The sequence below is a fragment of the Rhineura floridana genome, chromosome 3, assembly GCF_030035675.1.
Source record: "Rhineura floridana isolate rRhiFlo1 chromosome 3, rRhiFlo1.hap2, whole genome shotgun sequence".
Taxonomy (NCBI): domain Eukaryota; kingdom Metazoa; phylum Chordata; class Lepidosauria; order Squamata; family Rhineuridae; genus Rhineura; species Rhineura floridana.
The window spans coordinates 60,517,528-60,542,180 of NC_084482.1; the positions used below are offsets into that span (position 1 = coordinate 60,517,528).

The 24,653-nt window shown below is 45.3% G+C and overlaps 1 protein-coding gene across 6 annotated transcripts in view; it reads right to left on the reverse strand.

The window, feature by feature from the left end:
- CASKIN2 (CASK interacting protein 2) overlaps window positions 1–24,653 on the reverse strand; it is a 128,536-nt gene that overhangs the window by 24,838 nt on the left and 79,045 nt on the right. For 4 of the 6 annotated variants that reach the window (XM_061616155.1, XM_061616159.1, XM_061616156.1 and 1 more), the window contains 8 exons: window positions 16,844–16,895; window positions 10,558–10,655; window positions 8,313–8,458; window positions 7,088–7,183; window positions 3,052–3,182; window positions 2,281–2,401; window positions 1,098–1,206; window positions 620–714 (listed from right to left, as the gene is read on the reverse strand). In XM_061616155.1, the coding sequence (XP_061472139.1) occupies window positions 620–714; window positions 1,098–1,206; window positions 2,281–2,401; window positions 3,052–3,182; window positions 7,088–7,183; window positions 8,313–8,458; window positions 10,558–10,655; window positions 16,844–16,895 (848 nt within the window). The remainder of the gene's footprint in view (window positions 1–619; window positions 715–1,097; window positions 1,207–2,280; window positions 2,402–3,051; window positions 3,183–7,087; window positions 7,184–8,312; window positions 8,459–10,557; window positions 10,656–16,843; window positions 16,896–24,653) is intronic. The other 2 variants (XM_061616157.1, XM_061616158.1) reach the window with 2 other exon arrangements.

The window sequence follows — 24,653 nt, forward strand, 5'->3', positions numbered from 1 at the left end:
TCCTGCAGGATTGTGGCACACACACAGCTCTGCTCATATGCTATATCTCCCCCATCCACTGACATTTCTATTATCTGGTGAATCTTCTCTGTTGCGTATGTGAATCTGTCAGTTTTGATTTCTCCCAGTTTCTCATTTCTCTAATGGTATGTCTGGTTCACCACATTCCTGCACCAGTTTGTGCTGCTTTTTATTTTTTTTAAAGCCCTCATGAAAGTTCATCAGCATTTTCATACTCATTTCTCCTATTTTTGCAAACACTTTTCTCTAATGCATTTTATGTTATTTTGTATGTTGTTTTCACCTCTATATATGCATTCTTATGCACACTTTCCTCTAATATATGCATTTTTGTATACGTTTTTGATTGAAGAACTGCACTGCAATATTTGGAAAAGCGCAAATATCAAAGGAGAGCTATCTTCTCCCTCACATCTTGGCTTGGGAAGAGCAAATTCTGCAGATTCACGTTCAACTGAGAACTGAACCAAATTTCTTCCTCAGCCCTAAGACCACCTTTTTTTTTTTTTTGCCACTGCAGCCTGCATGGGATCACATAAAGCCTGTAACACAGATGAAGAAGGGCTGCACATGTGGAACGCTTCAGGAGCTCTCTTACTGTGATGGTATCTCCAGCACGGATATTGAGAGCAGTTGGGTCGTGGAGGTTCCAAAAATCCTTTAAAGCTCGGACCTTCAGGATTCCTGATGCCTCTGAAGACAAAGGGTAGTGGGAAGAGAGGAGGAGGAAGACGACAGAGGGGGCAAGGCATGGGCAGGAAAATGAGCAAAAAGGAGAAGAGGACAATGTTACTTGCTGCGTGCTTGATTCCTCCTATGTCCCACAGCCTGCACATGCTTGCTTGTTGCAGCCAGCCTTTTTCTCCCTCCCCCCAACTTTGCAAAGTAGGTTTATTTATATTAGGATTCAGTGAGAGAGGTGAGGTTGAAAACCTCAAATACCTACACTGTCCTTCCCCAAGAGATTTCACTACCAAGAACCACATACATTTGACCAGTTTGCACCATACTGCTGGTTATTAAGATGGTGCCAGGTGACTTTCCCCACATCAGGGCCTACTTTTCGGCCTGCTCACCTCGCAGCAGTTGCTTGATGTCCTTGCTGGCATGTGAAGTGGTGAACTGGTTCACAATGTCCAAGGCTGTTTGGTTGTAGGTGTTACGGATGTTGACATCGATGCCACCCTACCCAGAGAGAGAAAGTCAACTGTGGGCTAGAAGGAGGGCACCTTGAAGGTAATTGTTCTTAATCTGAGCTGGGTTTCATCACATGAGAACTTTGCTCAGCTAAAGCCAGTGCTAGGTGCTGGTTAGATATTTCTCGAAGCCTCTTAAAGCCACAATCCTTGAGAGCAAATGCAGCCCTATCTTTACCCAGTGCTGCTTCCCCACAGTCTGGGAAAGGATGAGCTCCTAATGCAAAGTAGACTAGGCCAGTCATAGGGAGTGGTGTCATGGAGTGGGCAAGACCTCAGGTTCAAAATCCAGGGAGGCCTTGGGTTTGCTATATGCTCTCAGCCTCAGCTGATCATTAGCCTCCTTCACAAAGAAGTCTGCATAAGGTCAGAATGGTAACGCACTGCATACAGTAAAAGTGCAAATGAAATTATAAACAAACGAATTGCCCGCTGCATCTGTTTTGTAACACTGTTTGCAGTTACTTCTGTGGGGGGAGGTCACACATGTGAGGCAGTCAGAGGGTCATGCTGGCTAATCTCATCCCGGATGATGTGCAGGCTGACATCACACACACTGCTGGCCACATACTGGGCACCAATGTGAAGGGATAATACATGCAGACTAATGCACGTGTGTACAGAGGAATCATGCAGGAACTCTTCACATGACCACTGAACACACAGCTGGTGTGCACATCGACAGGGTTGTGTGAGGCTAACACCCCCTCATGCATGCTTTCAGCACATGACAGGTGGGTTGTGTGAACCCCCTTCCTGTCGTACTAGAAGCGAACCAGAGATTGGAGTTTCTCCCCAATGCCTTGTATGACACCAAGCTGTAGGCCGCATTATTCCCCTGCCCACAAGCATTCCCTGCCTGAAGCGACACAGCTATTGAACGTCTGCTCCACATGCGCTCCCTTCTAGAACTGACCCACAGATGGTCTACGTCTTCTCTCTGGGCTCTCATTCCTGCTCCATGTTTTCTGTTTCTACCTCAGCTCCAAGTCCTGCAGCCTCTCTAAGGGTGAAAGCTCTTTGGTCACTAAGCAACCCTTCCCGTCCTTGACTACGGCTTTACTTTTGGTCTCACTTGCAGCAGCAGGCGCACCACCTCAGTCTTCCCATACAGCGCTGCCTCATGCAAGGCGGTCCCCGTCTTTGTCTGTTTGTTGATCTCAATTCCAGCTTTCAAAAGTTGCCTGTTTGGGCAAGGATACATAAGCAATGAGCGCCAGCACGTCAAAAGATGTGACCGATTACTCCAGACTGAATAACCAAGTCATGATGCTTACTATGTGGCATTGGAGAGGTGAAGGAGGAAAAGGAGGAGGGTGGCAGGCAGATATAGGAGCTGTCTGTGTTGCAAGAAGGATTAAATGGCAGAAGGACACAGTGGGTGTATTCACCCTGTAGTTTAGCTTCATGTGCTAATCTATGGTATAACCTTACTGCTATAGGGATTTCACTTGATCAGTGGTAATTTGGTGAACAGTTACAGCTAAAAGATCAAGTCATTCAGTTGCTGTTTCCCCCAGAATGCAAGAGAGACAGTGTGTATAGACGGTTCAGGAGTAAACTGTGACGACTCTGGGGGAAGGGCTGTAGCTCAGTGGCACCGCATCTGCTTTGCATGCAGAAGGTCACAGGTTCAATCCCCAGCACCTACAGCTAAGGCTGAGAACTCTAGAGAAATGGGTCCCCAAATGCATGTTTGGGTTAAAGGGGGAGGTCCTAGTTCAGAAAAGGATGAAATCTACTGGTGAAGGTAACAATGAGCCAGATGGACTGCTGGTCTGACCCTGTATAAGGCAGTTTCCTGTGTTCTGTGCTCTTGGGTAGATGTAGTTACCTGATGATCTCTTTATGCCCATTCTTGGCTGCCAAATGTAGAGGAGTGGTGTAGTTGGGGTCACTTGTGTCTTTGGACTGTCCCTCCAGCAGAGCCACACACATGTGGCTGTTCAGAAGCAGCTGGGCCACCTGGACAAAGAGCGGGGGTGAGGTAAAGGAAAGATGAGAGGGAGGCAGAGGGGTATGTAAACAAGCATGCAGTGCAGGTTGAATAACATATTCCCAGCTTTTCTGCCCTATGTCGCAGAATTAAAAGGAAAGCCCACAGTTCGGAGGCAGAGCACATGCGTTTGCTTGCAGAAGGTGCTCCCCAGGTTCTGTCCCTGACACTTCCAGCCGAAAATGATCAGGCGGCAGGTGATGGGAAAGGCTACCCTCATCATCTCTACCTCTGCCAGAGAGCCACTGAGATATGGTCTAGATGGGCAAAGAGTCTGACCCGGTATAAGGCAGCTTCCTGTGTTCCTAAGTGGAGAATGGTCTGTCACATCTCAGAAACCATCCTGATCCTGTCCACATTCTGTCTTGGCCCCTCTCTTAGAATGAGATTTAATGATTAAGGCTACAATCCTATACATCAGGGAAGGGGAAAGTTTGGACCTCCAGACGTTGCTGGACTACAATTCCCATCATCCCTGACCATTGGCTTTGTTGGCTGGGACTGATGGGAGTTGTAGTCCAACAACAGCTGGAGGGCCACAGGTTCCCCACTTCTGCTATACATGGCTACTCAGAAGTAACTCCCAATGTGTTCAGTGGCTCCAGGTTTGAGGGAACTCTGCTCAAAGTAACCTCTGGTGGACCCCCTCAGGCTTACTTGGTGGTGGCAACACTGAGCAATACTTCAAGCAGCACTGCATGTCCAAGTCTAGCTGCCTTCTAAATTCCCACAATGCACTGGAATGCTGCTGTGTCAGAGGCCTTGTGGGAAATGAATATGGCAGCTAGACCCAGCCACACAGCACTGCTCAGAATGTTGGGCAATTGGTCTTTTTTAATTGGGGGGCAGGAGCAGGCATCAACTATAAGTCCACTTGGGGCTACAGCAGCTGCCCATGTATACCACCAGCTGTTGAGGCCAGCCCTCAATGGAGCTTACTCCCTGGGAGGTATACACAGGATGGCAATCTAAAAGGTACAGTGAAATATCACAGCAAGGTCAGAAATCCCTGTCCCTGTCACTCTTCTGTTGTTACTCATTCCTACAAATGTGTGTTTAAGCACCTTTCCCCATGGCTATACCTTTATTTTACTCCATGCATTTTGTAAGAACAATTAACTTGCTTTCTTTAGAGTTGCCACTGTTTTTCCTTTGGGCCTGACGGTTGTATAAGATGGCTCCTGTGAATTCAACAGTTATATGATAGATGCACTCAGCTGGTGAAGAGTTTCCCTATATGACTTTGTGCCTGGAGGGAGCATCCCTTGTTCACTTTCTCCCATTAAAAGAGTAAGAGTTCTGTGAGAAGGGTGGGAGGAAGTGGTGACTTTAATTTCTTGTAGCTACATGTAATCTTCTTTAAATGAACTAATCTCTTCTGGTAAAGACTCCTGTGTTTTCTTGCAGTGTGAGCAGGAAAGCCAAAGAGTTATCAGCTTGCTCATAGCAAATATCTGCATATTTTAAAATGCCTGTTGCTGGACAGCAGGGATGGGGAACCTGATGCCCTCCAGAGTTGTTAGACAAGTCCCATTACAGTAGGGCCCCGCTTATACAACGGGTTAGGGACCAGGCCCCTGCCGTAAAGCGGAAATCGCCATAAAGAGGAACCTATTGACTTTAATGGGTCGTGCCGCGTGAAAATGCAGCAAAATGCCACAAAACGGCAAAATCGGCTTTAAAACAGAATTTCCCGATTGAAAGCCGCCGCATCAGCGGAACGCCGGAAAGCGGAACGCCGGAAAGTGGGGCCCTACTGTATCCATAATTATTGGCATGCTGGCTGGGGCTGATGGGAGCTGTAGTCCAAAAGCATCTGGAGGGTACCTAGATTTCCACCCCCAGCATAGGGTGACCATATTCCAGAAAGGATGAAGGTTCTGTCCCTTTAAGATAGGAATGGGGGGGGATTGGCCTAGTCCATCCCCCCCAGACCACCTTTGGCAAGTGGATATAACCTCCAAGCTGTCAATCATCTGACATCACAATGGCATGAGGTGATTGACAGGTGGGCAGTCCAACCCTGTTGGCCTGCAGGGATTAGGGGAAAAAGTGACCAAGCAGGACTGAACTCCCTGGGCATCAGCTGATGTGCAGAGAGCTCAATCCTGCTTTTCTGCAGGGTTCAGGTGTGCAAGACAGTTCCCCTTGGGGAACTCTCTGGCGCACCAAACAAAGCATGATTGAATCCCTGATATATCAGCTGATGCACAGGGAGTTCAATCCTGCTCTCAGCAGGGAGCAGCGGAACTAGCCATGGCTCTCCCTGCCCCACACCTGATGTCACATATGACATCAGGTATGGGGCAGGTGGGCGTGGTTTGAGGAAAACAGTATCATGGGCCAAATACAGTATCATGGGCCAAATATTCCCTACTCTTCCTTCAAGACCTCCAGGGAAGACAAGTGTTCTGGAGGAGCCATTCCACCCTTTCCAGCATTGCAGAGAAGGAAAAAGTAGGTGAGGTGGATGGGATGACACCTGCTATTTATTGGCCTGCTTTGGCGCTCTTAAAGAGGCAGCAGTCCTGTGCCTTTTGGGTCATCCTCATTATCACAATCTTCTCAGTTCTCTCTTTCTACAACTGCCCAGTTTCTTCAGCTGCTTCACCATAGGTCTTGCATCCCTGCCAGCTTTATCTGCCCAAGAGAGGGTACAAGTGTGGGCCCAGGGCTGTTAACTGGGAAAGGTGGCTACAGTGAAAATAGTTTCTCCTTGAGAGGCTTTGGATTTGAGCTGGCCTCACCCATAGGGAACACTTACACACCTATACGTACACAAACAAAGTGCAGTCTGTACCAGAGGCCTGTGTGTGCTATTCTGTGTCACAATCACTCGAGATTTATCACCCTATTTATAGCCTATTTGTTATAAAAATGGACATTCAAGCCACCCCCTGCTTTGGGATGAGAATAGAATATTGCCATTCCATTGCCTCCCTTTTGTGCAGGTCCCCCGAGCTAGTAACCCCCTCCCGTGTTCATGTATATTTTTTATCCTTCTTGTGAGGTTAGGGGGAAGCTCCCCACCCCCCAGGAATGCTGAGCAGCCTCTCTGCACCTGTCCTGAATACTGGAGACAGGAATCCACTGGCAGCTCCCAGCATGGCCAGGTTGGAATCCCAGGCCGGAATCCCAGGCCTTCTATCCCAGCTGCCCTTACTTCTGCCTTCACGGCCTGGAGGGATTAGCAGGCTCAGGCACTCTCTAGGTTTTGGTGGAGAAAGACTTGGGAATGTGTGCAGTGCAAATGGAGACTCTTAGAGGTTATCTTATGACAAGGCCTGACCCAAGATGTCTCTCTCCAAAACTCCTGGGCCCCATTTGCCTGTGCCTGCAGCAGCAGGATTGCCACAGAAAGTCATTTTCTGGCACGGGGGCAGGGGATGAGGCTTCTAGGGATGTATGAAGAATTTATAGCAGGAACGGGGAATCTGTGGCCCTCCCAGTGTTGTTAGGTTTCAACTCCCATCAGTCTCAGCCAGCATGGCCAACAGCGGTGAATGATACGAGATGTAGCCCCATTGTAGCCACAAGTTCTCCATCCCCAAGCTACAATATTGTTCCACCCTAACATCTGGAATGTTCCTATGGCAGCAGCTTACAGGGTGGAGTGTGAAGCTGGCTTAGGAAAGTTCCACAGGGCAAGATGGAACAATATGGTTAAAACTCTTTATACATTCCTGGCAGTGGTGGTGGGGACTCCTACTGTGCCAGAGCAGTTTTCAGTGGTAACGACAGCAATGCAGATGAATAGGAACAGTCAGGTCCATTAATTTCAATGGGTCTACTCTGAGTAGGGCTAACATTGGATACCAACTCTTTGCTTTGAATGGCTTTCTTGCAGGTAGTGGCTATGGCTGCTTCTGCTTACCTTTAGCCTTCCAAACTCACAGGCCAGATCCAGGGGGGTTTTCTTAGCTTTGTTGACAAGGCATGGGTTGGATTGGTGCTGGAGCAGCATCTCTGACTGTAGGATAGCCAGGAACATGGAAAAACAAAGAAAGTGAAACTGGAAAGGCTGGGTCTTTTACACGTGGTGGATATCTCACTTCCTTGTGATCTTTTCGGAGTGAACTTAAAGCCCTCCTATAAGAGGGTCCTGCTGGGAATCCGGAGCAAAACACAGCCGTTTGCTGATCATAGTGGGCCTGCTATCTGCCTCTGCTTCTCCTACAGCCAGCTGGTCTAATCCATATCGGTCAAACCCAAAGCTTTCCCAATCTCTCCCAGACAGTTCTTCCCAAGGTTAATTTAATACAAAATAAATATTGGCTCTTGTCTCCCTTCCCTAGATTCTCTCTGTTCCCCATCACAGGAGGGGGGGTATCTGCTCCACATAGTAAGAATCTTGTTGAGGATTCACATTCTTCAAATCTACAAGTTTACTGTGAATCTGGTATCTGACACAGTGCCAAGTGTCCAGAGATCTCAAGTTCTATTTTTTTACAACAAATTAATAAGCAAGGTTCTAGCCCTCATAGTGCAGAGAAGTTGAAAATATGTGGCAATGTCTGATGAAAGCTCAGAAAACCAACAGGAATTGAAGGCTTTAATGCTACATATTTCTTGTCCCTCTCATGTCTGCTATTCCATGTTTCCTGAACATAATGAAATGTAATAAATTTGCACAGTTGTAGCCACCAGAATTTAGATATTCTTGATGTACAGCCTTTCTTTTTCTTGTCTTTTTATTAACTGCATTTGATCTGCAAAATATGTGCAGCTCTGCCCATGGGTTTATCCCAGGATAAGGTGCCATGCATATACTTATTGCTTCTGACACCAAGGTGATTATTCTGCCGTTTTTATCCTCTTCCCTCCCCTACAAATTCTGGCAGGAGGGGGTTGAATGTGATCCATTACGCTTCCCAACAGAAACTCCAGACCCCATCCATGCTTTGTGCTGGGCAGTCATGTTAACGCAGTAGTATTGCAGTGCAATTTTCAGCAAGTTTTGGATTGTGCAGTAGGCACGTGAGAAAATGATGAGGGCTCCAGGGTAAAGATGACAGAAGACCTCGGGACTGATTAGAATGGTCTGGATCTGACCGGAAAAAGAAGCCACATTCCCTCCCTTCCAAATGGCCCCCACTCACCACCTCATAGTGGCCATATTGGGCTGACAGGTGCAGTGGGATCTGCCCATCCAATGATGCCATATTGACTGAAGCAGCTGCTCGGAGCAGCAACCGCACTGGCTCCACCTTCCCTTGCCAGGCAGCATAGTGTAGTGGGCGCATTCCTGCAGGGAGACAGAGACAGGCTACATAATGTGGGAACTACCAATCTGCTATGGCCAAGTGCAAGGTTTTGGTACTAACCTATGAGGCCCCATACAGCTCAGGACCAGGTTACTTGAGAGACTGCCTTATCCCTGGTAGGTCACTGCAGTCTGCAGGAGAGCTTCTTCTGCAAGAAGTTCCAAAGATCTCAGAAGCCTCCTCCACAGTAACTCAGAGCAGGGCTTTCAGCAGGGCTGCCCCTGTTCTATGGAACAGCATCCCTGCTGAGATATACAGGGGCCCACATTTGTTCTTTCTGCAAACAACTGAAGACATTTTTGTTTTGACAAGCTTTTCCATCGAAAAGGTCTTGGTCTTAGGGGTTGATTTTGTATTGTGTTTAAATTCATCTTCAGTTGTTTTTGTACTATTCTTAAAACTATTTTTAGCTGTTTTTATGGTATGTTAGTACATCACCTTGAGGCATATGAAAAAGGTGGCAATAATAATAATAAATACGACTACTACTACTACTACTAATAATAATAATAATGCCACAGAATGAGGGACTAATAAGGCAAAGATGCTGATCACACAGAATGATAGGCTTGTTCTTAGGCCTTTGACCACTCATTGGGGGTAGGGGCTTAGTGCAGGGAGATTATTCTTGTTGGGGCAGGTGATTGATTGATTGTTTATTCTGAAGTCAACAGACCTTTAAGCCAATGAATAACATATATACATGGATGCGAACGTAAAATATTAAAATACAATGTATCAAGGAATATAAAACTTACTTGTATATAGTGTAAGGATGACAATAACAATACAATAACAATACAATAACGGAACTAGGTTAGTCTGTTTGTCTCTACAGGCCCAACTCCAGAACATCTATACACCATGGGATAAAATTTAGGTTAAAATTAAATTGTTTATCAAATAGAGTTGCGGGGCCAAGTTCATATTTGGTCCTCTGTATTAAAGACAGCCTAATTTCTTCCTTTGCTGAATGGCCAAGTTTATAAATTTGGCCACAGTTAGGGTGATGTTTTCATTGTAACCCTGTAAAAGGGTTATTAATAATGCATCATTGGATCGTCCAGGGTATTTTGACAGAATTGGGTGGAGAAGATCTTTTCTGATTTTGTTATATAGTTTACAGGAAAATAAAACATGAGAAATAGTCTCAATTTCTGAGTCATTACAAAGACAGTACCTATTCATACTCGGAATTTTTTTAAACCTGCCAGATAAAAAATTGGATGGTAGCACATTAAAACGGGCTAATGTGAAAGCCCGTTCTATATTTGGGGACCGTTAACCAATATTGGTATTTCATCCCTTCTGAATTTGGAACAATATTAATACCCAGAGCCCTCAGGCAACAAGGGCCTTTTGTCAAACTGAGTAGGATCTGGTTATCAATATCGGTAAGTCTAAGTTTAACCGTCGCCCTGGCCTTATTGAAATCCATCGCTAAAAGTTCGGGGGGATGGAGGCCCGTCTGTGATAACTTTTCCATTACCTTACCTCTCCATGTTTCTTTTGAGAAAGGGTCTTTTAAAAAGCAGGACAGGTAAGATTCAGGAGATAATACTTTACAACAGCGGATCCAGAAATAGATAGTATGTGTCCATAATATGCAAGACAAGGAATTCATCCCGGCTTCCAACAATAAAGATGCTCCTGATACACAACCAGGGACTCCAAATAAAGATCTCAGTGCGGAATGTATTGTTCCATCCAGTTTCCCTTTATAGTATGGGAACCAGACGGGAGCCCCATAAGTCAGCATTGGAATAATTTTAAATTTAATAAGCCTTATAGCAGCCGGGATATAATTTCCTCCGTTGGTAAAGAAGAATCGTATTATAGCTCCTAATTGGGGAAGGTGATGGGAGTGGCAGCCTCCTGCTTACAACACTAAAAGATAAATCAGCTCTATTTCCCTGGTAGGCCCCTAGCCCAGCATATTGTTTGCACAAGACACTGCTTCCTTCATGAAGTGCAAGCTAGCATAAGGTCATTCCCTCACTCTGGCCGCTGGGACAATAACAAGGATGGTCTTTGTCCTCCTTGATGGGGGTGCAGGGAGAAGTCAAAACAACCAGCTTACCATTGATGTCCTTAATGTTGACAGTAGCCTGTGCCTCCAGCAGCAGGGAGATAAGCTCCAGGCTCCCAACCAAGGCTGCATGGTGTAGTGCTGAAAACCTGGGGAGGGGGAGAAAGCATCCTTAGGTGAAGGAAGCACCAGCGACTCCTTTGTTTATAGTCCCATCCCTCTCTCAATCTCTGCTCCCTGTTCAGAGCCATGCTGGCCACTTCTAGGCTCAAATTTGGACAAATGAAAGCCACACAGTAATGGCATGAAAGCTCACAGCAGGATGTCTGTATCCACATACGGAGGTTAGCCTCCACTCACATGTGATCCCACCCCTAGGCACCCTCAGAGCTTGGAAAAGTTACTTTTTTAAAACTACAACTCCCATCAGCCCCAGCCAGCATGGCCACTGGATTGGGCTGATGGGAGTTGTAGTTCAAAAAAGTAACTTTTCCAAGCTCTGGCTACAGTAAACTCATAAGAGCCAGTGTGATGGAATAGTTAGCATGTTAGACTGTGGTGCCCATGGGCACAAATGTGCCCACAGAAGTCTTTCCTGGTACCCACAGAGTCTCCTTGTCCTGCTGCAATTAGACTTCAAAGTTGCCAACAGAATACGTTGTGTGCTTGGTGTTGGTTTGTGTCACAGCAGTTTCTCTGATTTGCAAATGTGCCAATCAACCCCAAAACATTGGCAACCCCTGGACTAAGACCTGGAAGACCCAGGTTCAAATCCCCACTCTGCTCAGAAGCATTCCAGATGACAGTGACCTTGGACCAGTCAATATCTGTCAGCCTGAACTACCATATGGGCTTAGGTGAATATAAAATGTGGGGGAGCCCTATACATCACCCTGAGCTCCTTGGAGGAAGGGATGGAGATAAATATAGTAAATAAAAAACAAAAAGAGTCTTGTGGCACCCTAAAGATTAAAAGATAATTATTATGGCATAAGCCATAACCCCCTGCTAACATGGCCAGTGATTAGGGCTGATATGAATCATAGTCCAGCAACATCCACAGGGCCACAGGTTATCCCTGGCATAAGCGTTCATTAAGTCCACATTATCAGATGCATGAAGTGTTATCCTCAGTACACCATAGGCCATGAAATCTTATGCCCTAATAAACTGGTCACTTGTTAAGGTGCCACAAGGCGCTCTGTTATTTTTGATGCAACAAGACAAAAATGGCTTCCCCTCTGGAAATAAATTTTAAATATGGCTTCCACAACACTCCTAGTCCTCTGAATTTGCATCCAAGAATTTTAGCTGGGGTAGTTACCTTAGTGAGCCAACTGCTATCGTTTCTATTGATTTTTCCCACATGGTCCTTAAGCACACACCCCCCCCGCTCTTGGAGGGTCATGAAAACAATCAGTCCAGAAGAAGGACCATCCTTAGGCATGAGAAGAAAAGTAACAAGGCTGAATGGGGCTAGGGTCCCGCACATTCAGGGTTGTTCAGTTACAGTCCCAGAAGGCAGTCTGTCAAATGCCTTCCAGTTAAAAGGTGCAAAGCTTGTGATTTGATTTCCCTGTTTCCTTTCTCTGATCAGTGTTTCGAATGTGGCCCCTTCCACCCAGGGCTGCTTCTGAAGGTTTGGTATAGACATCTGTTGTTATGTTTGGCAGAGGAAATAAGAGCTATCAAACATGTAAGTTGATATGCCTTGCTGGACCCAACCTCTATTGTACCAAAGTAGGTAAGCTTTTCTGACATACAGAGTGTTCTGTTTGATGAGGCATTGTCTGTAATTCAAGCTTCTGTAGTTTTAACATAACTGCAGTCAGCCCAAGCACTGACTCTTTTTGTATCTTTCCAGGTTTGTTAAACCAACATGAAAGAAGCTGCAGAAACAGCTTTAGAGTAGTCTACATATTCTGAAGTAACAGACATCTGCTGTCAGTTTCTAAAATAGGGAACAGCCCTTTAAAATAAGAAGCATGGCTTAAAATAAGGAACATCTGGCAACCCCAGTTCTTTGTGAACTGCTGTTTGCCGCCTTCAAGTACTGGCCAGACAACCCTAAAATGCTTAACAACACATCTCCATCTTTTACATTTCCCAGTACACCAGAAGTTCACAAATCTGCTCTTCTGTTTGGAGACTTCACTGTGTGTACCTTTGAAGGTAGGCAGGTTCTTTGCCCATGGTTCTGGGAGACACAGAATCATTTCCTGTTGGCTCTAATATATTTTGTGTAATTAGTTTTATACTTGTAAACTGCTTAGAAGCTACTTTAGCAATGAAGCAGTAGACAAAGTAATAATAACAATGGGTTTTGAGCAAATTGTTCATTTGTTCCTTGATATCCCACTTTGTCTGGCCTGCAATCAAGCCTATATTCCTTATCTTGGAAGACATGGAGTGGAATAGAGCAGGGTGTTTTAGGCGTACCAATGCCCAGCTTAACATTTAGAGTTCTACTGTTTGTTTGATTGTTAAGGAAAAGTTCTCCAAATGCCAATACACTTCATCTGCCTTGTTAATTTGTGCAACTCTTTTCTTGAGCTTACATTCCCTATCAAACCAAGACTGGGAAGTTACGGGGATTTTGACTGATAGGGTAGTAATCAAAAGCAGTCTATGTGTGCCAATTATCTCTTGATACATCTCACGGATATTCCAGAGCCTTTCACAAACAAGTTGTCGTTGTTCCCAGATACAGTTGTTCTAATCACTGCCCCATTCTAAAACGACAAGATGCCTGTGTCAAAGTTCCCCCTGCCACGTAGCTCTTAAAAGGCACAGAGGCCCTCTTTAGAGCTGCTCCCCAAAATATGCTATGGGTGTGTGACTGGCACTTTCATTTCTCTTTATTTAGGCATAGCACAAGAAGACCCGTGAGCAAGAGTCAGTCTGGGAGGTTTACAATTTACAGGGGCTGGAGATGCCTTGTATTTTGGACAGTGACGGAAACGGCAGACAGAAAAAAAACCAACGTAACACTGTGGTCTCTGGCCTGGGGATAGATGACAAGCTATTCCCAGGCATGGCGTCTCTCTCCCCCCTGTCCCACCTCCTCTAGCCTCCCGAGACAATGTCAGTCTCTCTCCCAGCATGTCTCTCCAACTGTCCGAGTGTGTGAGAATGAATAGACCCTGTGTTTCTGGCCTGTGAAAGAGGCTTGTTTATCCAGTCTCTCTCCCTCCCCACACCCACACAAACAACCAGCTCCCCGCCTTCTCCTTGCTCAGTCCCGATTTCATTCATTCAAAAGGACTGGGGCAGGCTTAGAGCCCAAGGGAAGCAAACCCCGGGGCAATGGAGAGTTCGCTTGCAGCCTTCCAGGCAGGGACATTCTCCCCAGCAAGGCTCAAAGAGTGTACAGGGAAAGTTTTGTGTTGGAGCCCAGCCCTTGGAACTGCTAGACTCTGAGGGGACTGCCATAGCAGATTGGAAGTAGTTGTCCCATTCACCTCGTATAGGAGGGGGTCTGAATGAGGGGTGAATAGCAGCCACTTCAGGGCAAAGTACAAGGGGAAACACCCCTCACGCAGGCATAATGACAGGACCCACAGGGGAGGTCTATTCCTTAGCCCCAGGCAGCCAGCTAGCAGTCAGCTCATGCTGTGCCTCTGCTGCGGGCCTGGATGTTCCAATTATCCCCACGGTAACCTCTCTGTGGGAAGAATGGATCCTGACAGCCAGGAGACTGGCCGGAGGCTCTAAAAGGGCACTGTGCCCATCCAAGAGGCAGGCCCCAAGAGAGCTGATGAATAGGGTAGGGAAACTATATTGCCATTTGCCTAGCAGGGGTAGGCAACACGTGTGAGACCCAAAGCACTTATCGGCAGCCTGCCAGTCCCAGTTAAAATCTGTGGTTTCATTACAACAAACAATAAAAACAAAATATCTATCCTATGAGGCTGCAGCTAAGCTCCTCAGGGCCCATACTTAGGGTTGCCATCCTGTCTCTCCCAGACAGAACTCCTTTGTCTATAAGAGCTGCTAAACAGGCATAAATTCAACAGGGGCAGCGCTCCCTAACAGCCTCACTTGGCTGTCTTGCTGGTGTTCAAGGGAGGGGGGGAAGCAAAAAAAGCACTGCAAAAGAAAACAGAACAGCCCTATATATGGCATAATGTTCTATATTTGATAATTGCCCATGGAGACATCTAGACCAGGGTGGGGAACCTTTTTGGCCTGGCGGTACAGATCTTTATCTCCCCCACTTACCATGGAGTGATCATCCACCTGTCAATCATTTGACATTGTAACTTTCCCAGGTGATTGATATCTGGGAAAGTTCAAAGGAGGGCACTATAGATTCTAGACAATTACTAACTGGTATGAATGGGAATTTCTAACACCTTTTTTTGGAGACATGATCATAGTAATGGGGGGGGCGGGGGTATGACTGGCAAGCTAGCCAGGCAGATTAGCAGTATCAGTTTTTGAAACAAGTGCTTAACAGTTCCAGGACTAAGTGAAGGACCTGGAGAAATCCTGGAGCATCTGCTAAACCCTGCAGAGGCATTTGAACATACATACATACATAAATGGGCTCTTGCAAGGATTACTAAGATCATGTATGTGAAGCAGAATACAGATGTTTATTATTATTTTATTTTTGTGGCTTTTACTGTTGTATTATTTGATGTCTCAATATTTTAACGGTGAGTCTCCTTGAGGGCCTCCAGTGGGCCAGGGGGCATTATACAATAAATAAATAAAACATAACCAAATAATCTAGCAGTGCAACCCTATGCATTTTACTCAGAAGTAAGACACACACACACACAGTGTTTGGTGAGGATTACTTCCTAGTAAGTGTCTTTTAGCATTGCAGCCCTAAACCATAGAAAACTTGCAGCAATGGGAGTAAACCCAGTGAAAGAATTAAAGGACACCATAGCCATCAATAGGTATATCATTTTCTACGTATTAAATACCAAAGTACTAACGGACCCTTAATAAATCTGGGGGCAGCCAGAACTCTGCAGCCAAAACCACCTAATACTATGCATGTCTACTCAGAAGTACTACTATGCCCAGGTGAATAGACCAGAGTCTGAATACCTCCCACATTCACCTTAAGAGCCATCCATGACATGTCATTTCACCATTTGTTCCCTCTGTCAACACTGGATCTCCAGGTTTAATAAGCAACTGGCTCGTTACCCTGGTTTACCATTATCTTCACACCATAATATCCTTCCTTCTGCTTAACTGTTCCGCATTATTCATGTCTCTACAATTTAGTGTGAATGGAAACTTCTGGATATAAGATAGTGACAAGTTTCTAGACTACATTTCTTGGATAGCCCCTTTGTACAGACGTTTGTTTCAGAATCCAGTGTGATCCTTGCCCTTCCTGCTAGGACTCTGCCCACAGGCCTGAAGTCTGACAAAGCCCCATTCACTTTAACATCCATCTGTGGGAGTTGGACACCATGTTCTTGTTACAATAATTGGCTGGGGGAAATCAGACTGGGTGGGAAGACAATAAACGGGGAGCATACATTATACTTGTAACAATGAGGGAAAGAAATAACATTGCTATAGGAAGAGAAATATAGGAATGTTTGCCACTAGTTAAGCAGCATAAGCTAAATTTTAATGCCTGCTATGACCTTAATCCACTGTGATGGCTTGTCAGTGTTCTGGGAAGCTACTGTACTTTTCCAGGAGTGGGGTGAGCAGAGAATATCTTTCTGAGCAGCAAGGGAGCAATTGCCTCCCTGAGCAGGTGCCTGCAGCCAGGGCCAGCCCAACCATTTGGCAAAGTGAAGGAACCACCTAAATCAGCTGATTTGGGAGTGTGTGTCATGAATGGGCAGCACATGGTTAGTTACTTAAGGTAGTATGATATTTTAATACCAGGAGAGGTGCTTGTGGGATTTTCTGCCTCAGGTGCCAAAATAGCCCAGATTGCTATGCAATTTGACTTGGGGGACAGGGGGAGGTGAACCCTTTGCTGTTCCACTTCAGACAGGAAAATGACTCAGCCCTGCCCTTCCTACAGCTGCAGTCCTAAAATCCTCAGTTGGATGCAAAGTGTGATGCAAACTGTATTCAGTAATGTCAGTGTCTTGCAGTGGTTTACGAACTGGGTTTCTTGTTCTAGTCTGGGCTTTTGAATTCCTAATTTGATGTGACTGGTCCAAGATCACACAGGGAGGCAATGGCAAAGCAGGGGGACAGAAGCCCCATAGTGCCTCTGGCTTGTAATCAAAGGGGAAGGAGGGGGCAAACACTGTAAAGTCTATATCCCTTGTGCAGCAACATGTTCACCATCAATGCCTCCAACTCATCAACATTTTTGCCACTGTTTAATCAGACTAGTACATACCCATCCACATCCTGGTAATTCACATTCAGCCGTTTAGTCGATCCCAAGAGTTCTAGAGAAAAATAACCCAAAAAAAGGAGGGAAGAAAAAGAGAAAAGTGTGTCATTTCAGGATACTGATGAATACTGGAATCAGTATGGTGAATACAGATTTTCATGTAAACATTCTGCAATGGCTGCAGTAGGAATCGGCAACTCTCTGTTCTTTGAAGACGGGAAGAAGTTCTCTGGCCACAAACAACAGGTGGTTCTAAATCAGAAAGTTGTCTACACACAGTTTGAATGATATCAGAAAAGCCACTCTATGTACACAGTCCCCTTGCCTGGTACCCTGTATCTGAGAGTAGTTTGGAACTAATACTTTAAAATATGATTTTAAGAAATAGGGCAATGACAGAGTGACTTCTATCATACACGCTGGATCTGCTATAGGATATGAGATAAGGAGACATTCTCAGTGCACGTTCTCTCATTTTACATACATTTATAAGTTTCATTGCATTTTCAGATAGTCCTAGGGTCAGATCTGTGGTCATCCTGCAAAGCAGGTTCAGCTTCCCACAAGTAACAAGGAATCCTAGGTTCCTATGCCTGAATCTGTTTGGCACACAGGAGCTTGAGGTTTCCTTTTGCATCCCCTCCATCTACGTGCAGAAGAGGGTGATCCATCCATCTCCCAAGACCTCCAGACTAACCTTGCTGGGCACAGGACAGTGCCTGACCCATCCCTTCAGCCTCTTCTTTCTAACTCCTTTAGCATTGCCTTCCATGCACCCGTTTCCATGGGCACCAGCTTACTATTAGCTTCATTCTTATTTTCCCATTTTCCCAGCATAGCTGTTGCCAAGCCATTCCCATCTCCGGAATTTGTTCAATTGGCTACACTACATAACATTCACAGAACCAGGAGGCAAACACTTCTATCCCTATTGCTGCTGAGCAATGGGTCAGTATCTTCCTTCAATTCCTGTCTAGGAATGCTCCCATTTATAGTCTGGTGCCCAGAAAAGTGCAGAGCTGGGACAGTTTGCCTCCGCCTCCCTGCAACTTACCCACTGCTAGTGAAAAGCCTACGGATCAGATGGCTGGCATTTTTGCTCCATAGGCAGGGGGTGGTGGGCCCAGAGGTTGTGAATGTAGCCATTGTATTTGCCCAACATTCCTTTCACCTTGCCCAACATTCCTTTCACCTTGCCCAACCTCCAGGCCCTCCATTTTCTTGGTAGTATGGAGTCTGAGGAAATCTCCACAATGAAGAACATCCCACATTTCTAAACTGAGTATGCAAGCTAAACCAGTTTCAATTCTCTCCCATGCAGTTAAGCCAACTTAATTCTTTTCTTCCACATAACAACAAGGGCATTTATTCAGGAATTCATTTGTAAAGGATCAGGGAATAAACAAAAAAGAATGGACGTTTATGAGAGGAAAGCACAAGGAGTATTACTAGTTTTAAGTTGGGGTGAGCCAATTTTTTGTACATAACTATTTTTATCCAAAAAGCATAGCTTTCTTTTCTTCTGCCCCCCCCCTTTTTATAGCTCCCCCCCCCAAAGGTACATCTTTTAGCCTGTATGAAAGGTCCTGGTCGAAGAGGTGAGAGAGGAGATCAGATCACTGCTCCTTTTGCTCCAGCAGCCATTGGGTACAATGATGTCTGTAATTAATATCACATTATACTATTTAGCCTACAAGGAAATATAATGGCAACCCTCTGATATTAGACATGTGGGTCAAGAAGACAGCAAAATATCCCACAGCATTCCGGTGCTACATAATGACTCAATCACATGTCAATGTCAACTTCTAAAATAAGTGAGCTGTTTCATCTTGGTTCTAGTTCTAACTAGTCACTTTTACAGAGGGTATGCTAAAGAGTCCACTGAGAATGAAGATCTGTTCTCCAATGCACTGTGAAAGTGGAATAAAAGCAGATCTGCAGAACCTACATTCCAGGCTGCCAAGAGAGGCAAGGAAAAGCGATGGGGCGAGAGATGGATTGCAGATATTATATTCATTTGTTAGTTCTGGTTACACCATTGGCTTTCTAGCTGTGAATACAGCCTCTAGCTTTCATGACTTTTTCCCCCACTTCCCCAGTGAAGTGGACATGTTGACCCTGTTCCATATTACACAAGGTTTAAGACATTAACCTGATACTGTAGCAATCCTAAACACAGATATTAGGGAGTAAATCTCATTCACCTCAGTGGGTTTGACTATGAGGAATGCTTAGAATCACACATCATCACTCTCTTGTGGTGAGTTTATTTTAGTTGTAGCTCTCTACTTCTTTATTTCTGGAATTTATCACTGTGTTTTTAAAGACTGTAGGCCACTTTGGGTAAAAATGGATGGATGGATGGATGGATGGATGGATGGAATCAGCAGGAAAAGGTATACCAACTGGGGTAGGCTGTTGCCAGTTTCTCTCTTTCCCCCTTTTCCCCTCTCAAAGTGGCGGCAGCAGTCAATGCTCACCTTGGAAAAAGGATGAAATACTCTTATGGATAAATCTGTGGCGCACGCAGACTGCAGTTTTGCCTACAACCAAAGGATGGACACTGGTACTGCTCCAGAGAAGACATCTGAGGCTGCACTATCACCTGGGAGTGAGTCTAACTGGGCTCAGTGGGGATTGCTCTGGAGTAAATATGCATAGGATAAATGTAGCTTGGATGTCTAAGTATGCACAGAGAAACAACCTTTCATTAAAACACAGAATTCAGACTGACAAGAAAAAGCTACTTCAGCATTTCCCCTGCTGTCATCCAGGCCTCTGTGGTTCTTTCAGACTCTGCTTTCTGGTCTCATATTGCCTTCTGGCTGCTCCTACTTCTAGAAGGCTTCAGTAGAAGCAAATGGACAGCCTGTTTGAATAGGCACAACAAACAAGGCAGGCGGTTTCTTCATCTCACTTCTTAAACTGTGGGGACTGATGCTGATTGTGTGACAGCAGAAAGTCATCCTAGGTGTGAAGGCATCTGTATCAGGGGTTCTGGAGCTTAGGTTACCTCACAGGAACATAGGAAGATGCCTGACACTGAGCCAGACCATTGGCCCATCTCACTCAATACTCTCTATACTGACTATCAGCCGCTTTGCAGGGTTTCAGTCTGGGGTTTCTCCCAGCCTTACTTGGAGATGCTGGGAATTGAACCCGGGACCTTCTGCATGCAAAGCACATGCTCTACCACTGTAATCTAGTCTGGTACACTAGTGTGGTCTCAGTGCCTTCTTCAGGTGCAGGTGGACACAGATGTAGGCAATACTGTATCCTGCAATTGGCAGCCAGTACATGAAGCCTCTGTTGGGCCAGGCCTGGAATAAATATTAGTTGCCTAGCTGCCTGATCTTGCCTGCTCAGCTGAGTGGCATATTTTGCCGGCTGCTCTTCAGAGCCAGGCTCCCTGTTTTTCCAGCATTCAGCTGCAGCTGCTGGCCTTCTGAACTGGAGAGCAAACCCTTTAAGGCTTCCAGTCTGGATTTAGATGCAGCTGCCCATGGCTCCAGCCTCACCTTCTGTAGCATTCAAGTGCACGACACCTCAGTACTGAACAAACAAACTGTTTCTGCCCATAAGGAGAGCCCTGCTTGATCAGACTAAGTGGCCAGCATCTGGCCTACTGCCTCTGACAGTGGAGGCAGAGCATAGCCATAGTGGCTAGTAGCCATTGATAGCCTTATCCTCCATGAAGTTGTCTAATTGTCTTTTAAAGCCATTTAAGTTGGTGGCCACCACTACCTCTTGTGGGAGTGGATTCCCTAGTTTAACTATGCAAGGTACGGAGAAGTACTTTCTTTTGCCTTATGGTCTTAAGAAATTCCAGAGATGGAGGACCAGCTATGGCAGATGTGACTGAAGGTGCAGATGAGAATGACAGCACTGAGTCTCAGTGATGGAAAGGAGCAGGGAGGGAGAGAAGCAGTAGTATATTTTCTAATTGCTAACTGCTGGAGACAAAACAGAGGCGGTCTTCACCATCGCATCCTGCATACGTGAGCTGTCCATGGGCATCTGTCTGGCCATTGTTTATAGAAAGAATACTGGACTAGCCTGGCCTTTGGTCTGGTCCATCCAGCAAGGCAATTCTTATATTCGTAGCAACTAGAGAGAACAACATGAATAAGGACACATCCGCACAGTGCTAATTCTCTACAAAACAGGAAGGTGATTGTGAGATTGCATTGGCTGTGTCCGCAGCAGGCTTCACAGTCAGTGATAGGATGATCCAGAAGAAAAAGTGTATGCCCTGTTCTGGAATGTTTCTTACATATCTGATTAGGTTCCTTACATATCATGTTCAGAGGAGGGCAACAAGGATGATCAGGGGACTAGAAACCAAGCCCTATGAGGAGAGACTGAAAGAACTGGGCATGTTCAGCCTGGAGAAGAGAAGACTGAGGGGAGATATGATAGCACTCTTCAAGTACATGAAAGATTGTCACACAGAGGAGGGCCGGGATCTCTTCTTGATCGTTCCAGAGTGCAGGACACGGAATAATGGACTCAAGTTGCAGGAAGCCAGATTTCGACTGGACATCAGGAAAAGCTTCCTAACTGTCAAAGCCATAAGGCAATGGAACCAATTACCTAGAGAGGTAGTGGGCTCTCCGACACTGGAGGCATTCAAGAGGCAGCTGGACAGCCATCTGTCAGGAATGCTTTGATTTGGAATCCTGCATTGCGCAGGGGGTTGGACTTTATGGCCTTACAGGCCCCTTCCAACTCTACTATTCTATGATTCTATGATTAGCACTGCACTAGAAAACCAAATTAAGAGTAGAAGAAGCAGTGAGGCACTAGTATCTCAAACTAAGAGACTGAGTTATGTTGAGCAGAGGTAAAGAGAATCAGGGTGTGATAAAGAAAGGCCTAAGGCTTCTGCACTTGTGCCATCCACAGCAAATATCTTGCATCCCAAGTCCTCATTGGAGCTTATAAAGTTTCTGCAAAGAGTTTTGTGAATTTGGTGTGATCTGCATCCAGATTTCTTCCAGTTCTTTGGAGTCCAGCTTCTGTCTTGCTCTGCGCCGGTTCATGCGAGGATAAGGCTATCAATGGCTACTAGCCACTATGGCTATGCTCTGCCTCCACTGTCAGAGGCAGTAGGCCAGATGCTGGCCACTTAGTCTGATCAAGCAGGGCTCTCCTTATGGGCAGAAACAGTTTGTTTGTTCAGTACTGAGGTGTCGTGCACTTGAATGCTACAGAAGGTGAGGCTGGAGCCATGGGCAGCTGCATCTAAATCCAGACTGGAAGATGCTGGCTGGAATAAAAGATACACTGCATAGAGAGGAAGCTTCAGGACCCCCCACTCGAGAGATGAGGGAGGCTGAACAAGAGGTGGGCTCATTGATATATGCAAATATACAGCTGAAAAGAAAACCAGCGTAATTGTGCTTTCCTTGGGCTAATCAAAATGTTTTGTAAATAGGTGTATTAATGCAAAACCATTTAAGAAGCTGATTGCACAATGTGCGTGACAAACTTGGCTGACATTGTCTGCTTGGCAGTGGGGAGGTCTAAACAGAATAAGAATAATTAGTTTTTTTAAGGACTTTTTCATCTTCAAAATGTTCTGCAGTCATTCATGTGCCGGTCCTGTCCTTCCACAGGGGATTTGCTCCTTCGGGTTCCTTTGAGCAAGATGGGAATTTCCCCCTTTCTATTCATGCACATCCAAGGCATTAAAGAGAGATGGAGCTGATATTTTGCAATGCAACCAAGGTGGTAAAAACTGAGGAGGTTTTATATGGGGAAGGTTTTCATATAAGCAATCTGGATCCTAATACATAGGTTTGCCAGTATGCAGGATTGGCTATAAGGATAATATGAATGCAAGGGAAAAGTGTCATCATCTGAATTTCTGCTCAGCACCCAGCTGTCAAAGGCACAAGAGCCCAGATTTTTAAAAAAGGAAGGCTTCTAGCAGAGTGATTGGCTTGCTTAAGATCCCTTCCTCATGTGCTTTTTCAGGGGAGGGAAGCAACAATGCATGGGTGGGGAGCCTGTGGCCCACGAGATGTTGTTGGACTCCAATTTCTATCAGCCCCAGGCAGCATAGCCAATGGTCAAGGAAGACAGGAGTTGTAATTCAACATCTGGAGGGCCATCGTTGGCCATCCCTGCAACAGAGTGAGAGGCAGGCTGCCTCAGCCAGACAGCAAACAGATATATTGGCTGGATAAGGTGGGGATGAAGAAACTAGATGGCCCAAGGCTGAGAAGACCCTGTAACCATCAGCTGCCTAATAGGTAATCAGGAGAGAGTCAGCAAAGAGAGTGGCAAAAGGTTGCAAGGTATAGATGTTGGGTTGGCAATCACTTTAAAAGTGGCATGACTTTGTTGTTGTTATGTGCCTCCAAGTCGACTGCGACTTATGGCAACCCTATGAATCAGCGACCTCCAAGAGCATCTGTCATGAACCACCCTGTTCAGATCTTGTAAGTTCAGAATTGGGTACCCTCGAGATGGCATGGCATGATGCAGATATTCAGCAAGTGCAGCTTTCAGTAGCACAGAGAAGCAGCAGTGGAAACGCTGTGCCTGTAGAATTTCTGTGTGTCATTCAGATGTTAGTCAGAGAGCCTCAGAAAAACAAGCAAATACAGACAGTAACCCTGCACATTAGTGGGCAGCCTTGGACATGGCAGAGCTTTCTTATTTATTTTTAGTTATTCAATACAACAGTGGACATCTGATATGAAAAAACAGGTGAGAAGATCCAGGGCAGGGCTGGGGTAGGGCCTGTGGGGAAACTTGGGCCCTCCAGACGTTGGCTGAACTACTACAACTCCCATCATCCCTGGCCATTGGCTGGGGTTGTTGGGAATTGTAATTCAGGAACATCTGGAGAGCCAAAGGTGCCCCACATCTGGGCTACACCATCCTAAGGCCACATCACTACAGATGATACCATTCTTGAAACCTGCTCTAATACTCGGTCATTTAAATGCTTCCAGCAGTATTAGAAAAGGGTTGTTTGTATTTGGGCCTACAGTTTTTCTGAGACCTTCCATCAAGGAAATCCTTGATAAAACATGAATTAATGAGTTAAAATGTAAGTCCCTCATGGAAAAGTAAAGCACAGAACTTGCCCTCATTTTACTGATGGGTTAATTGGGACAGGGGGCGGGGGGAGAGATGAAATGGTTTGCTTCAAATCTCAGAGGAAAAAAAGTCTAGCGGAGAGATCTGAGGGCAGAACCCAGATGCCATGACTCCAAGGACCTTATATAATGAGAGAGGAATGGGGGAAATTTTCAAAAGGGGTTGGAGAGGAGGAAAGGCTTTTAAAAAGAATGAAAAACATAAAGTTATATAAATGGTTATTTATAGAATTATAGAAATAATAAATATTATTGGGTAGTGTTTGGTTTTTTTAATCTAAGGATAGCACCTAGTGTCGATAAAATATATTATAAATATTATTTTATATTATAAAATGCATTTTTTCAGTATTCAAATCGCTTTATAATTTGTATTATTCTTGCACCGGTCCTGAGGGATCAGTTAACATGGAAATAATGACTCGGCCAAGGCTGGGTGAAACAAAACAAAAACCAAGATCAGCTATTTTAATTATTACATTTATTCTGAACAAATTTCTACAAAGATGATGAAGGCAAAAATAGGACATATAGTACTGCATTTTTGTAAAGAGCTAAGCTGTAGCTTTAAAAATTTCGTTGTTGTTATGCAGCACTGTCAATATATGCTAATATTAACGGACTTGCACACAAACTCTTGCAAAGTTTAAAGTAGTGAACAACAATATGCCTGTTGCAATACTTAATAAGCTGGTGAC